This window comes from Dreissena polymorpha, chromosome 3 (assembly GCF_020536995.1).
Source record: "Dreissena polymorpha isolate Duluth1 chromosome 3, UMN_Dpol_1.0, whole genome shotgun sequence".
NCBI lineage: Eukaryota > Metazoa > Mollusca > Bivalvia > Myida > Dreissenidae > Dreissena > Dreissena polymorpha.
This window is the reverse complement of record NC_068357.1, coordinates 59185961-59200635: the sequence shown is the minus strand read 5'-3', so window position 1 is coordinate 59200635 and position 14675 is coordinate 59185961. Positions and strand designations below refer to the sequence as shown.

Below are 14675 nucleotides of genomic sequence, written 5' to 3'. Positions count from 1 at the left end.
CACAGGATTTCTTGGTCCAGACGATTGTTTTCTACGGTCAAAGGGGAGCAACTCGAACTGACTTCTTCAAAGGGGAGCAACAACAACTGAACCTATTTGCATAGTGTTAAATTTACCTAATACTAGGTTTTAATGACAATAAATGCCAAAAAACTCGTTTTTGCTACTTTCCTTTGTTTTAAGGTCATTAAGATTGACACACATTTGAGATTGTTTTTATTATTGATGCACTCGGCAAATACAGGTGACGAGGTGCGTGGGAAAAAGTAGTCCCGGTTCGGCAGTTGATGACGTCATTTCGTGCCATTGATTATAGCCTTGCCGTTGATTATAGATGAAATTTAATCAACGGGGCTTTAATCAACCGATTTCGCTGTAAAAGTGGGATAAAATTATTTTAAATTAAATATACTACCAATACTATTTGAATCGACCAGCATTACTTTGTATTTTATGGCGGCAGTTAAATTGCGCATCGGTTGAAATCCACTTTAGCGGTCGGTTCTTACTGGTTTAAGAAGTTTATGAAAATCAGTGTAAATGTCTATTAAAATAGGTATTTTATATAAAGATCGACGTGAGAAATGACAAAGAGAAAAGCGAACTTAAACCATAAAACATAACATACGTATTTTACGTACCATCAGCGCGTGGTTTGAAAAACGACAGAGATTTAATATGGCCTTTGCTAGGAACCAGTCAAATCTCTTCGCAGATGTTAACGAGTCAGGAGTGTTGTTTTACATTAGATTAATGTAATAAACCAGACATTACACATATAACACATGGTAAATAATTGCATAATCCCATCATTAGTGGTCAAAACATTGTACTAACTAGACGGATTATTTCTTAACCCTATTTATTCTTGTGCTCATTACTTCTTAACATCAAGACCACGAGTGATGATGAGCAATGCCTGATGTTTTATAAAGCACAACATTATTAAAGGCTTTTTTACATGACCTCTTTATGAAACGCCTGATCCAAGCTTAGGATATTCTAAAGCGCGTTGATATAGACCACGCACTCTTGTCATTATATAAAATCGTTTCGCTGAGGTACAAAGCTGATCAATGAGTCAATTTTATTTGCAGGACTGTATTTACCATAGCCTGAAACAAGTCCTTTCACAGCTGCACAGCAGGTGCATACACATATGCGTATTGATAGCCAGATATACACAAAACACAATGTGCCATATTTTGCAGGAGCATGGACAAACAAGTAGGAATAAACTGGGCCTAAAGTAACAACAATTTTTCATTTGCCTAAATTGGAAACTATCGCATGGCAATGTTATTCTAGTGTAACTTTTCGTATAAATAATGATAAAACAATGAATGAAATACGTTAGTTATGTTGATAGCGGTAAATAAAACTCAAAACATTAAATTACGGTGTGCAAACACTTACGTTCTTTATTTGAATGGTAACGCGATCGTGATAACAATTTTTCCTTTTTGTTTTAAGGATAATTAGTAAACTAATAAAACAACATATGTAAGTTTTCTCGTGATTCAAATGTAGGCAAACTGGTCTGTTTTAGCTATTATTAATATTGTTTTAGATTACAAGTCAACCATTATTCAAATAGTACTAACAATGCAGCATCCTGTATGTACCTTTGAAAGAATCCGTTTACAAAACTGTGGTATTTTGTCCAAAAAAGAGTAAGAAACATTCTAGAGCTATACGAATATATTTTCCTGTATTATTTTTTTTCATTTCGAAGATAAACTGTTACAGTAAGATCCAGTAGCATGAGGAGAGCAATTTTCATTATTAATTCGAGATGCATTACGTATGGCAAAGGACAACATATGCATCTTAGACATGACTAAATATCAAGCAAAACAATGAACCACCTTCGAACGGTCATTGTATTGCTTTACAAATATCAAGCAAAACAATGAACCACCTTCGAACGGTCATTGTATTGCTTTACAAATATCAAGCAAAACAATGAACCACCTTCGAACGGTCATTGTATTGCTTTACAAATATCAAGCAAAACAATGAACCACCTTCGAACGGTCATTGTATTGCTTTACAAATTTCAAGCAAAACAATGAACCACCTTCGAACGGTCATTGTATTGCTTTACAAATATCAAGCAAAACAATGAACCACCTTCGAACGGTCATTGTATTGCTTTACAAATATCAAGCAAAACAATGAACCACCTTCGAACGGTCATTGTATTGCTTTACAAATATCAAGCAAAACAATGAACCACCTTCGAACGGTCATTGTATTGCTTTACAAATATCAAGCAAAACAATGAACCACCTTCGAACGGTCATTGTATTGCTTTACAAATATCAAGCAAAACAATGAACCACCTTCGAACGGTCATTGTATTGCTTTACGTAATTCTCATTTGACACAGGTACAATTATAAGGCATTGTAATTCTTTCAATCGATTGTTTAGAAGTGCACATGCCGCAGATCACATAGACGGAATGTACATCTATTAACAGCCACTTATGTATCTTTTTCGCTATATTCACTATCATTCACTTATTTGATTTTCAAGTTGGAATATCATTATAATATATGAAATACAATTAATAAAAGTAGTGTTACGGTAGCATTATTCGTATAAACAGTTTCCAAATTGCATCTTCAAATGTCTTGTAACAACAAGAATGCGAATGGATATAATAAACCGTTGTTCTCGAATAAAGTTAGCCCCCAGCAAATGTATTCCTATTTCGAGGTAAACTGTTTAAACCGCTTGCGACTGAACACGAATGTTGCCATTCTATCTACCTTTATGGTTTGACACATTTTAAAGTGGATTAGCACTATAACAGCTAATTTAAAAATCCGATTTTTCCTTATATGCGACCAATTATTAGGTTATTGAGATTTCAACTTTAAATCCGATGACCATTTGGTTCAATCGATGCCGACGGTCGCAAGACTGGCACTTAACGAAGATAAGACCTTTAACAGTACGCAAATCAATGAAAGGTGTACTTATATTTTTTTACTGGTTATAGCACAATATGGATTTTAAGAACACGTGTAATATTCCGTGTATATACAAGACAAATAAAAAGCGGAATAACAAAGAAATGTAATTACTGAAATCCCTTGATGTTTTTGGTAACAGCTTGATGATGACATAGTATGAAGGAATTGGACGGCCGCTAAAATATAAAAAGCGATATTCCACAGTTTTTTGTCCAAAGTTCGATTTTGACGAAAGGAGCCGTGTGGTATTCAAAGTCACGCGATTATCTTGATTTAATTTAACTGGATTCATTTGTGTTGTGTTTTTGTCTAAACTTGACATTACAATTATTTAAAATGAATTATTTCAAGTTCGTTCATATTACTATTGGTTGTCTGTTGCATATTACACATATGGTAACATGAAGTAATTTATGTATTCCATACTTTGCCCGTTTGATTTTCTATTTTGTATGCTATTCATGAGTAAACTAGGCAGCTTACTATTTTTATTATTATTAAAATAGTTGTATATGCACATCAATACAAAGACTAGTACCACACGTAGCTTGAACAGTAAGTGTTGGTCTGTTAATTTATATTCGGCATATCAATATATCACGCTATTATGCTATCGCATGATATTTGCCTATGTCGCCATTAGATATATAATACACGTATTTTAACACATTTTCAACAGCGATAAATTGACACTTGTTTTAGTTTCAGATGACGCCGATACACATCGTTTTCATATTAGCGAGCCTTTGCGTTCTGGCTTCGGCTACCAGTGAGTAAAATGCGTAACTTATATTTGCTTAAGTTAACTTTGAGATGTAATGTCATTCAAAGTCTCAATGTTGAATGTCGGGAAAGTGTGTATAATGTTTATAATGCAGACGGCGTTGATAATACAGTCATTGCTTTTTACATTTTAGAGCATTTTTTTATGGAAAGCGTTTACGAAATCTATTGATTTAATGTATCATAATGATCACAATTGGTCTTAAACTATTTCAATAGTTCTATAAGCTTGTTCATGAACGTTGGAATTAGACAATCACAAAGAAAACTATAAAAAGGACGATCGTAGCGATGCAACCAAGGAAAAGTCTAATTATTGACCTTAAATTACCGAGTAGGTAATCGATAAATGAAGTTTAGTGTTCTGAAAAGTAATCGTTGCAAAACACGTGTGTTCATATGAAGGAATTTGTAATTCATAAATGGTCAACTTAAACTAGATTTACGAGTTTGTCCCACTATGTAAATGTTATACAAAGTGTGAATCGACATCAAAACTTACGTGGCTATATAAAAAAAAAATCCAATTAAGTTGATTGATTCAGGATGAATATAAACGATGTATCAGTCGTTTTGTTTTATATTTATATTTTCTTCTGATAAAATGTTCATAATAAGCAATCCAGTGCCCAGGATTTCGTGTCTGTCTAAAATTTCGTTTTAGTGAAATATAAATACTTGAATTGTTAGGGAAGCTACAGAAACTGGTAAAAAATTGAAAATAACACGTAAATTGCATAGAATATGCGAATATACCTCGATCAATCTGTTTCGTTTTTAAGCACGTTTCACTTATACTGTCATAATACGATACACATATAAAATAATACTGGCATGTATGTTTTAATCTAAATAAGAATTTTGCTTCATTGAAATACGTACCTCTGTATTGTAATTTCAGTACACATATATGTTATTGGATTTATACTCTAGATTATTTAGTACTGGTATTCCTATTTCTGTTTTAGATGCTTTAATGAAAGCAAATCTATATATGGTGGAAATTAATTATTGTGTTAATATAATTTAATTTTATGACACTATGAAGGTAATACTATTGTACATTTCAAAGAATAAACCTACACGACCAAGCTATGTAAATTGGCATTTAAAACCATTCTTACGGCTTCGTTCTGATATTGCAGATAAGCTCCATTGATGTGAATAGTTCCGTGATGATCGTGGGTTTTAGAGTTCCTGTTTGAACTCCAAATGCTTGTATTTGACCGTTCAAATTCGGTAATCCAAGAGTCATTATTTTTTTGTTCTGTAGTGTAGATGGGTATGTTTGCTTATACATTTCTTTTGTGCAACAAAAATACTAATAGATTGGCAACTTGCCATTAAAATCCAGATGTTTTAACCAATGTGTTACTAATGATGCATATGTGTGTTAAATTACAGAGAATCTATGTACTTACAAAGGAAAAACCTATCAGGACGGTCAAACTTTCATAGACGTTTATAGCGAGTGCAAATGTGACGATGGAAAAGTCACATGTTCTCAACGCGTATATCCCAGTAAGTTACTGTTTACATTTTTAATACAAACGATGTATCAGTCGTTTTTTTATGTTATCTTTGCATTTGCTTCTGTTACATTTTTCTACAAAGACAAACCAGTATAACCCTAATCTGTAGTGTAGATGGGTATGTTGGCTTTTTTTGTTTTTGGTGCAACAATGCTAATAGATTGGCAATTTGCCATTACAAAACCCCAGATGTTTTTCACCCATTTTTACTAATGATGCAGCTGACGTTACATTTTGTGCATATGTGTGTTAAATTACAGAGAATCCATGTACCTACAAAGAAAAAAACTATCAGGACGGTCAAACTTTCATAGACGTTTATAGCGAGTGCAAATGTGACGATGTCATGAGAGTTATTACATGTAATTGTTATATACACTCCAAATACTGTTGGATTGCTCTGAGCCAATAATTGTATGGTTTAGAGCGCTCAAATATGTTTTTACCTCACACTCTTATCCTCACACTCTTATTTTATTTCCGTTCAAATGCGAATATAATCTCAAAATACTTTGATGTGGCAGTTACGATTCTGGGATATCATCGTAAATATGGTTTGTTCTATTGTGTACTTGTGGGTGTTGTCTTGTGTATTTAATGTGTGTCACACTGTTCAGAGATTGGCTATAAGCCATAAAGAGTCACGTGCTATTGAAATGTTTCTTTCATGCTGATGCAGCTGAGGTTTCACTTTGTGCATATTTGTGTTTAATTATAGAGACCCCTTGCACATACAAAGGAGAAAACTACCAGGATGGTCAAACTTTCAAAGACGATTGTAACGACTGCAAATGTGACGATGGAAAGGCCACGTGTTCTCAACGCGTTTGTCCCAGTAAATTAGTTCTTCCAGTTTGAATATATGCATTGTTACAGTCATTTGCTTTCTTATATTTAAATTTGCTTCTGTTCAAAGTTTAATTATTGATAATCCAGTTACACAGATTAACGTCTCTGCATATAACTCGTATTAGTTAAATATACAATGTTGTAATTTTAACGGATTGTTAAAAAATGTTTGGTAAATAAAAAAAACATTTGCATATGATTTGCAAATATGTCTCGATTGATAGATTCTTTTTGAAAGCATGCTTTTATGGAAAAAAATGATTTTCTTCAAAAATTTAAATAAGTCGTTTGATATAGTGAAATACATTTCTTTATATTATCATTTCCGTATATATATATATATATATATTTATAACTATGTTTTATTTGTATTGCTCTTATGTAAGTATATTTTGATTTTGTGTAGAAATAATTTTTATTTAAAATAGTTTGCATTTTTAATTTTATTTCATTATACTATTAAAGATTTGGATTACAATTTATAATGCTAGTATTCACCTTAGTTTATATTAACGCTAACCAGGTTGTATCCAATAAAAGCAATCCGATAGTGTAGACTAGCAATAATTATACCCCATGGTTAACATTTGGTTTGAGGTTTGAATTTTAAAAACAAGTGTTCTTTAAATTGATATAAAGTAATAAAGAAATATAAAACCGTTACTGTGTTCACTAAATGTAAATAATTGTTTTATTATATTAACAAAAATTAACGTACCATATTGTTGCCATAATGTTTTTATGTAAACATAGGTCATGTTAACTAGTGGGTGATGCAATGAGTTTTAAATAACTTCAGACATAACTGTGTTACAATGGCTATGGCTTATAAGGCGGCTTTTCAAATGTTTTATCAGCATTTTATTTGTGAAAAAAGATCAAGATGTTTTAAGAAAAACTTGAGCAAGAGTTTCATTTTTCCACAAAGAAACTACTTTTAGAACAAGCACATGGACATAGAAACAAACCTTAGCAACCAATCAGAGAGACCGATAATATATCAAACTTGGTAAATTATTAAGATAGCTACATTACGCTAAATCTAGCCAGTATTTCGTCAAAACATTACCAATTTAAATACAGTTTTGGTTATTATGTCAAAGAATGCATATTTAGCTTTAGAAATACATATAAAACATCAATATTTTATATCATTTCACTTCAAAGTCAAATGTATTGAGGTTTATTCATAACGAGTGCGATACTTCGGATTCAAAATTATCTTCAAATTAAATATGATACTAATAAGTTTTTATAACAGTATTTGTTTCGACCATTCATGATCAAATAATACCAGTGGAATTTTGTAGTTTCTTTTGCATCAAAAAGAATAACTATTGAGATCGCACTACTTTAGACATTGTCGTTTGTACTATACACGTTTCAGGTAAATTCCGTCAAATTTTTAGTATCAGTTCCATTATAACTCGCATGAAAACAACGTGTTTTTCAGCTGTAATTTATTACGACCGAACGACAATCACTTTTTAGAACATTCACACTCATTGTCAAAATGTGTGGAAGATAAGAGAACGGCGACATGATCTAGACACAGATTTAAGCGTCATTGGACTACACTAACTTATCAGGAACAAGTTTGAAATATTCTGTCAGTTGCCAGTAGGGACTAGAAGGTTCGTAACGTATCTTAAGCAGGTCTTTTGTGTGAATTAATTATACTTACGACTCAGGTCCTCGCGATACTTGGTGCTTAAGAGCCATTGAAATAAAACCTGAAGTTAATCAAATTCTGGTTGACAATAACCTTCTGATTGAACTTTTCAAATGTTCGCGACCATGCGACAAAACAATTGTCGATTATTAGCCATCTTATTAAACACAGCGCAAGCACACCAAAGAAAACAGGCTTTTATTAAACTTGTATCTCTACGTCTTATACTATGTCTTAAACTGGCACTAATATATTTACTACCATTGCTTTCGCAAATAACATTACTTATTTCGCTACTTCAAATACTCATAACATCTTCTCTCGCTACAGGTAAAACTAATTATAATACTTTGACTACTACTGCTACTACTACTACTACTACTACAACAACTACTACTACTACTACTACTACTGCTACTACGTCTACTACTACTACGACTACTACTACTACTGATACTACTACTACTACTACTACTACTACTACTACTACTACTACTACTACTACTACTACTACTACTACTACTACTACTACTAGAACAACAGCAACAACTACTACTTCTACTAATATTACTATTATTACTACTACTACTACTACTACTACTACTACTACTACTACTACTACTACTACTACTACTACTACTACTACTACTACTACTACTACTACTACTACTACTACTACTACTACTACTACTACTAGTACTACTACTACTACTTCTACTACTACTACTACTATTACTACTACTACTACTACTACTACTACTACTACTACTACTACTACTACTTCTACTGCTACTACTACTACTACTACTCTTCCTCCTCCTCCTCCTCCTACTACTACTACTACAACTACAACAACAACTACTACTACTACTACTACTACTGATACTACTACTACTACTACTACTTCTACTACTACTACTACTACTACTACTACTACTACTACTACTACTACTACTACTACTACTACTATTACTACTACTACTACTACTACTACTACTACTTCTACTACTACTAGAACAACAGCAACAACTACTTCTACTACTACTATTACTATTACTACTACTACTACTACTACTACTACTACTACTACTACTACTACTACTACTACTACTACTACTACTACTACTTCTACTACTTCTACTAGTACTACTACTACTACTTCTACTACTACTACTACTACTACTACTACTACTACTACTACTACTACTACTACTACTACTACTACTACTACTTCTATTGCTACTACTACTACTCTTCCTCCTCCTCCTCCTCCTACAACTACTTCTACAACTACAACAACTACTACTACTACTACTACTACTACTGATACTTCTACTGTTATTTCTGATGATAATAATAATAATAAATATACCACCATTTATCTACTGCTACTATTATGACTGCTACTACTACTACTACGTACTACTACTACTTATACTACAACAACTGCGAATGCTAGCTGTCCTACTCATTCTCATACTGATTCAATAAATATATTATTATACTATTTTAGGTCATGATTCGAAGATTTACACAGTTGGGACCCGCCATGCAGGGACTGATGTGGTTGCATTCTTTGCTACTCTAAGCAACAAAACCATGAATCGTGGTGTTGGCCAAAATGTGAAGTTTGATCGCATCATTACCAACGTCGGCTCGGCATATAATGAGCACGTCGGAGCTTTCACTGCTCCGGTGTCCGGTGTGTACGTGTTCATGTCAACACTTCTGTCTAACAAAGGAAAAAATGCGGGTTTCGAACTTGTCCGCAATGGAAATTTTATTTGTAAAATGTATGCTAGCGGAGTCGGTGCATATGGTGGCGGAAATTACGATACCAGCGCCGGCAGCTTTGTTTTGTGTCTCAACAAAGGCGATGTTATTGCCGTACACAATCTGGACCCTGGGGAGAACCTCTATGGTAACAATATTTCGTACTTCTCCTGGTTTCTTCTCAAAGAGTGGGAGCAAGATCTATCTATTGTTGGCTAAATATCGTGTATTTTCACACTGTCTCAACTAGCCTTCCAGAGACACATACTTATATTAAACCAATATAAAAATACTGTTTTGTTTTTCCTTGTGTTTGTATGACTCGTTCAACACAAAACGGAGTTTTGAAAACAAAGTGCAAGCCCAGTCGAATCAGCAGTAGTGATGACATGTTTCTCAACAAAGGTAACGTTATTGCCACACGTGTGGATTTTGGGTAGACAATTAATGGATTTCAATATTTTTTTCTATGGGTTTCTTTTTAAAGAAACAGAGAAAGACATGCATTGATTTTACAAATATCTTTTACATGCATGCGGTAGAAAAATGATTATCAGAAACATAATTTTGAATTAAACATAATACGCCAATTAAATAGTTATTTTATATGGTCAGTTCAACATGTCAAAAGACAAGGTCTCAATGACATTTAATATTTAAAAATAATCTCAAACGTTTGACATATTTAAGACCTGGGTTAATATCGGAACTTACGTGCTTTTCAAACATCTCACGATTTATGTGATGTGTTCGTACGAATTAAAAAAAAGAAGCGAGTGTATTACTTTTAGTGTCTGAATATATGAATATTTTAGTAATTTAAACGATTTACGATACATTTAACACATGCTTAATATTAAAAAAATGGTAAAGAAAGTACACAGGATAAAATGCAATAATTTTTAAAACATATAATTTTGCCCATGTGACGTCCAAAAATAACTTTTTGGACAATTCATCATTAAAGTAACCCACGATAAGTTCATTTTAAGAGTTTTAATTTTGAGACAAAAGTCATTGTCATTCTTAATATGTTTGTAAACGTTTTAACGTGCGCTGTCTTCAATAATATGCGTGTGTTTCTTCGTTAAATTGATTGATATTTGAATGCGTTTTTAACAGTTCAAGGCTGATGCCACGTTATAAATCATATCACAAACTAATCATTGCACATATAGTGTTAATGTGTATATATGTATAAAGAAATATGTTAATTTATTCGGCAATGTAGTCATTTAAAAAGGGAAATGAATCAATATAACTTAATAAACAGAGTTTAAAAAGCTTTTCAAGTTTAACATTTCTTTCCCGGACGGTTATAGAATTGGTTTTATTTATGTGAACATGTACAATTTGTCAGTTTAATTACACACAAAAAATGATCAGCAATTTAAAACAACACTCACCTGGTAACTGCACAATACTTTTCAGGGAAAGTATGCATTTACCAGTCTTAATCTTGGAGCTTCTGATGAAATGTTTTAAATTATGTTTCGAAAATGTGAGCCAAGATATCAATAAAGTCAAAAGAAATGTAAAGGGGTGTTCATGCATTGTTGGCGACGTAGTAGTTGAATTGTTCCTACAATCTATTAAAATGCTTTAATAGGTTAAATCCTCATATGTTCAATTGCCGTCGTATGATATAAGCAAGCAATCTAGTTAATAAATACAATATATCACAATACGAATTGCCTTCTAAAAGCATTATCATATTATGTTTCCCGTTGTTTTATGTGGAGTAGTAATATTACTTTAAGATAAAACAGCGTTATAAATAGGGAGTATTTTAAATTAAGGTTCATGGGAGGGATAAAATTCATTAAAACTTCGCTTTGGGTTTTCTTCATTCAATGTGGTACAATATGGTCAAACTATATATCATTTTAAAGCTAAAAACGGATAGAATAACATAAACACATTTTTGACATTCAATATTTTTTTGCTTTATTCATATTTTGGTTTAAACCAATACATTTTTTTGAATAAATACAAAGCTATATACATATTCAAGGTCAAGTTAGCAACATTTCACAGAAAATTATTGTCAGAAAACAACAAATGAGTTTTTATTCAACTGCTTTTTTTGGATAAATTTCCTAAACAAAGTTCTAAAAATAACTAAACGTAACTACTTTTTAAAAATCCAGTTATTGTGGATAATAAGAGTCACCAATGTATTTCAAAGGCTTAACAATTTTGCTATTTAACCCTTAACAAAATTGCAAATTTTAAACCATCTCAAATTGAAATAGATTGCAGACGACATATACAATTGTAAAGAAATAAAAGAAATTGGCTAACCGATTGTTTTTATATTTCGATTTCTTCTACCCATTTTGAAAGCGTGGCACTCGCTAAGCTCCGTAAAAAACGTGCATTACAAATCGGTCGAAATCACGTGGAATGGTAAGAAAACACATTATTATTTTGACAGTTGGGCCGCAACTAGTAAAACAACAGTTAACATTAAGCAGGAAGAGATCGCACTTAATAACATAAATGATCACACAGAGATACAATCACTTAACCCATTGCAAATCTTTTCCAGCTGAAAATTGTCCCCTACCCGTCTTTTTTAGTGTATATTTATTGTTTTTCTGGAGCCGAAGTGCATCTCACAGAATATCCATCCGACTTCCGTTAATTATGTTTACTTTTAGGTTGTTGAAGCGATGTATTATTCTATATAATCAATAAAATAGTATACCGTGATGAATTGAACGGAGTTTCGTTTCGATCTTTCTGTCAGTCTGTAAGCGTCAATTTAGTGCGCAATAATACAAGTACATGTGATTCGACAACAAATGTAAACATTGGTGAAATTCTTCGTACAATGTTATTTTTTTTAAGTATTTATGAGGTCTGATCATGCAGTTTGCACACATCAACGGAAAGATTACAATCCAATGCATTCGTCATCGTCAACCATTTGGAATGTCAATTAGGTGATGAGTGAGTTTTTAGCATGTTTCTTTCAATTTCATGAATTTAAAAATGGCTGCCCCCATCTTGATGAAATGACATGTGTTCCAGTTTTGATATTTCTAGATTTGTAAACTCTATTCACTTTTTAAGCGTAACTTACCCTAGTCAATGTCGATATTATTTACTAGTGCTATACTTTTCCACCGAACTACGTTGAATAAACATGATTCAGATTTTTGAAAATAATGTATATTTTAGTTTTAAAATCGCTCTGTATTTTGATTGATTTTGTCGATTGTATGAGATGTTGCTGTACAATATTGGTAGCAGTTTGAAGAGGAAAACCATCCTTTAAAGCATATATGTATACATTTTCAATGTGGCACCTTTCGTTTAGTCAAAATTGAGTTCAATGCTAGGGGTCCCACATTTTTCAAACTGAAGCCTCTACAGGAACCTTAATATGATACGATTACCATAAAAATGTGGCAACAACTATTATGACAAAAAGGGGAACAACTGACCTTTTTAATCACATTTGATTCATTGTGTACACATCGGTCTTAATAAAGTAGTAAGGTCACCATCTATGTATAGAATGCATTTGATTACTACCAGTTACCTCCAAGACGTAAAATTAACACTGATGGCTAAAGTATATTAAATATTCGTGTCATGTAGGGCTCTACTCTCTCAAAAAATATCATGGTTGACTTGAAGGCATGTTATACAATTTAATCTATTGTTGTGGTATTATCTTTTGGAGATAGTGGTAGGGTATGAATAGGAGTTCACTACTGAAATATGATAAAATTGGAGACTAGTAAAACATTGGACTGAAAAAGGTTACATTCTACTAGAAAAAGACCAGAAAAAAAGTTGCAAAAACAGCCGATTTTGATTTGTGTCAAGTTCTTTCTTGGTTTGTACATGACATATTGCATAAATCGATTCCGCTTAGAATAGACTTTAAGAAAAGGTATGGTTATGGGGGTCTCTATGTGCAAAATGTTGCATTTATTTTCGCTTAAAGTTGTCGCCTTTACATTGAATTATATAGGGAAACTATTAAGTATATTTTGACCTGACTTAACAATGTTTACTTCTAAGTATATTGCCTGTACATCAGACATTGAAATGAGGACGCCATTTTAAAATTAGGATGCAATATCCAAATGAGGATGCATATCCATAAGAAATGCTGCAAGGCAGATAAACACATTATAATGTTTATCACGAAATATATGCCGTTTGCAACAGAACTGAGCTTTCCAAGTTTCTTTATTTCTGATTTTGTTAACAAAAAATCAGATAAAGAAATATGTGTGGATTATTCAACCACTGGCTAATATTTATGTTGAAAATAAATAAACGGTGATAAGATCAACGCATTGACGCGTTGAATTACTTGTGTCGTGAGATTTCATGGTTTTAGCACTCGTATAAGTCATTTTGATTATTTGCTATATTAACATATTTCCTATTGTCATGGTAATAAGGATTTGAATTTTTGTTTTAACCAGTTACCTTATAATATATTATTATCAGACACTCCATGTTTAAAATCTTAATATTTTCCCATCATTTTTCATAAATATTTTATTTTGAAATTCACTCTTTTGAACCTTAATTTTGATAAAGCGATAATTATTTAATATATATTTATATATAAATGCTATATACATGCGGTTCCTCTGGTGAAGTGGATATGGTAGCGACTTGGAGGCCATGAGTTTGATTCTGCGATAACTTTAAAATTTCTTCATATTTTTTCATGAAACTTGAAACATGGATAGATGGCAATATGGACATTATGCACGTTATTTCATTTTGTTCCTACGTCAACAATTCTGGTTGCTTTGGCAACAAATATTTAAAAAACATTATATATTTCTGACAATGGTGGAGACGGTAGGGGACATATATTGCTTGGCAATAGTCTTGTTTAATATATATTTATATATAAATGCCATATTCATGCGGTTCCTTTGGTGAAGTAGATATGGCAGCGACCAGGAGGTCATGAGTTAGATTGCCACTATTGGAGCGTTCTTTCGATCCTCCCAAAAGATATTAAGTACTGGTTTTACCCTGGAAATTGATTCAATAGCGTCTCAAAAAGCCAAAGGCTTTCGATACAATCGAGCTAAACTAA

The 14675-nt window shown here is 32.4% G+C and overlaps 1 protein-coding gene across 1 annotated transcript; it reads left to right on the top strand.

Moving 5' to 3' along the window:
- Window positions 1-3223: 3223 nt before the first annotated feature.
- LOC127875085 (uncharacterized) lies at window positions 3224-9846 on the top strand. The gene is made up of 5 exons (XM_052419902.1): window positions 3224-3237; window positions 3686-3752; window positions 5171-5287; window positions 6017-6133; window positions 9333-9846. Exons 2-5 carry the CDS (start codon window positions 3692-3694, stop codon window positions 9809-9811), a joined length of 774 nt encoding a protein of 257 aa, XP_052275862.1. The 5' UTR covers window positions 3224-3237; window positions 3686-3691; the 3' UTR covers window positions 9812-9846.
- The last annotated feature ends 4829 nt before the right edge of the window (window positions 9847-14675 follow it).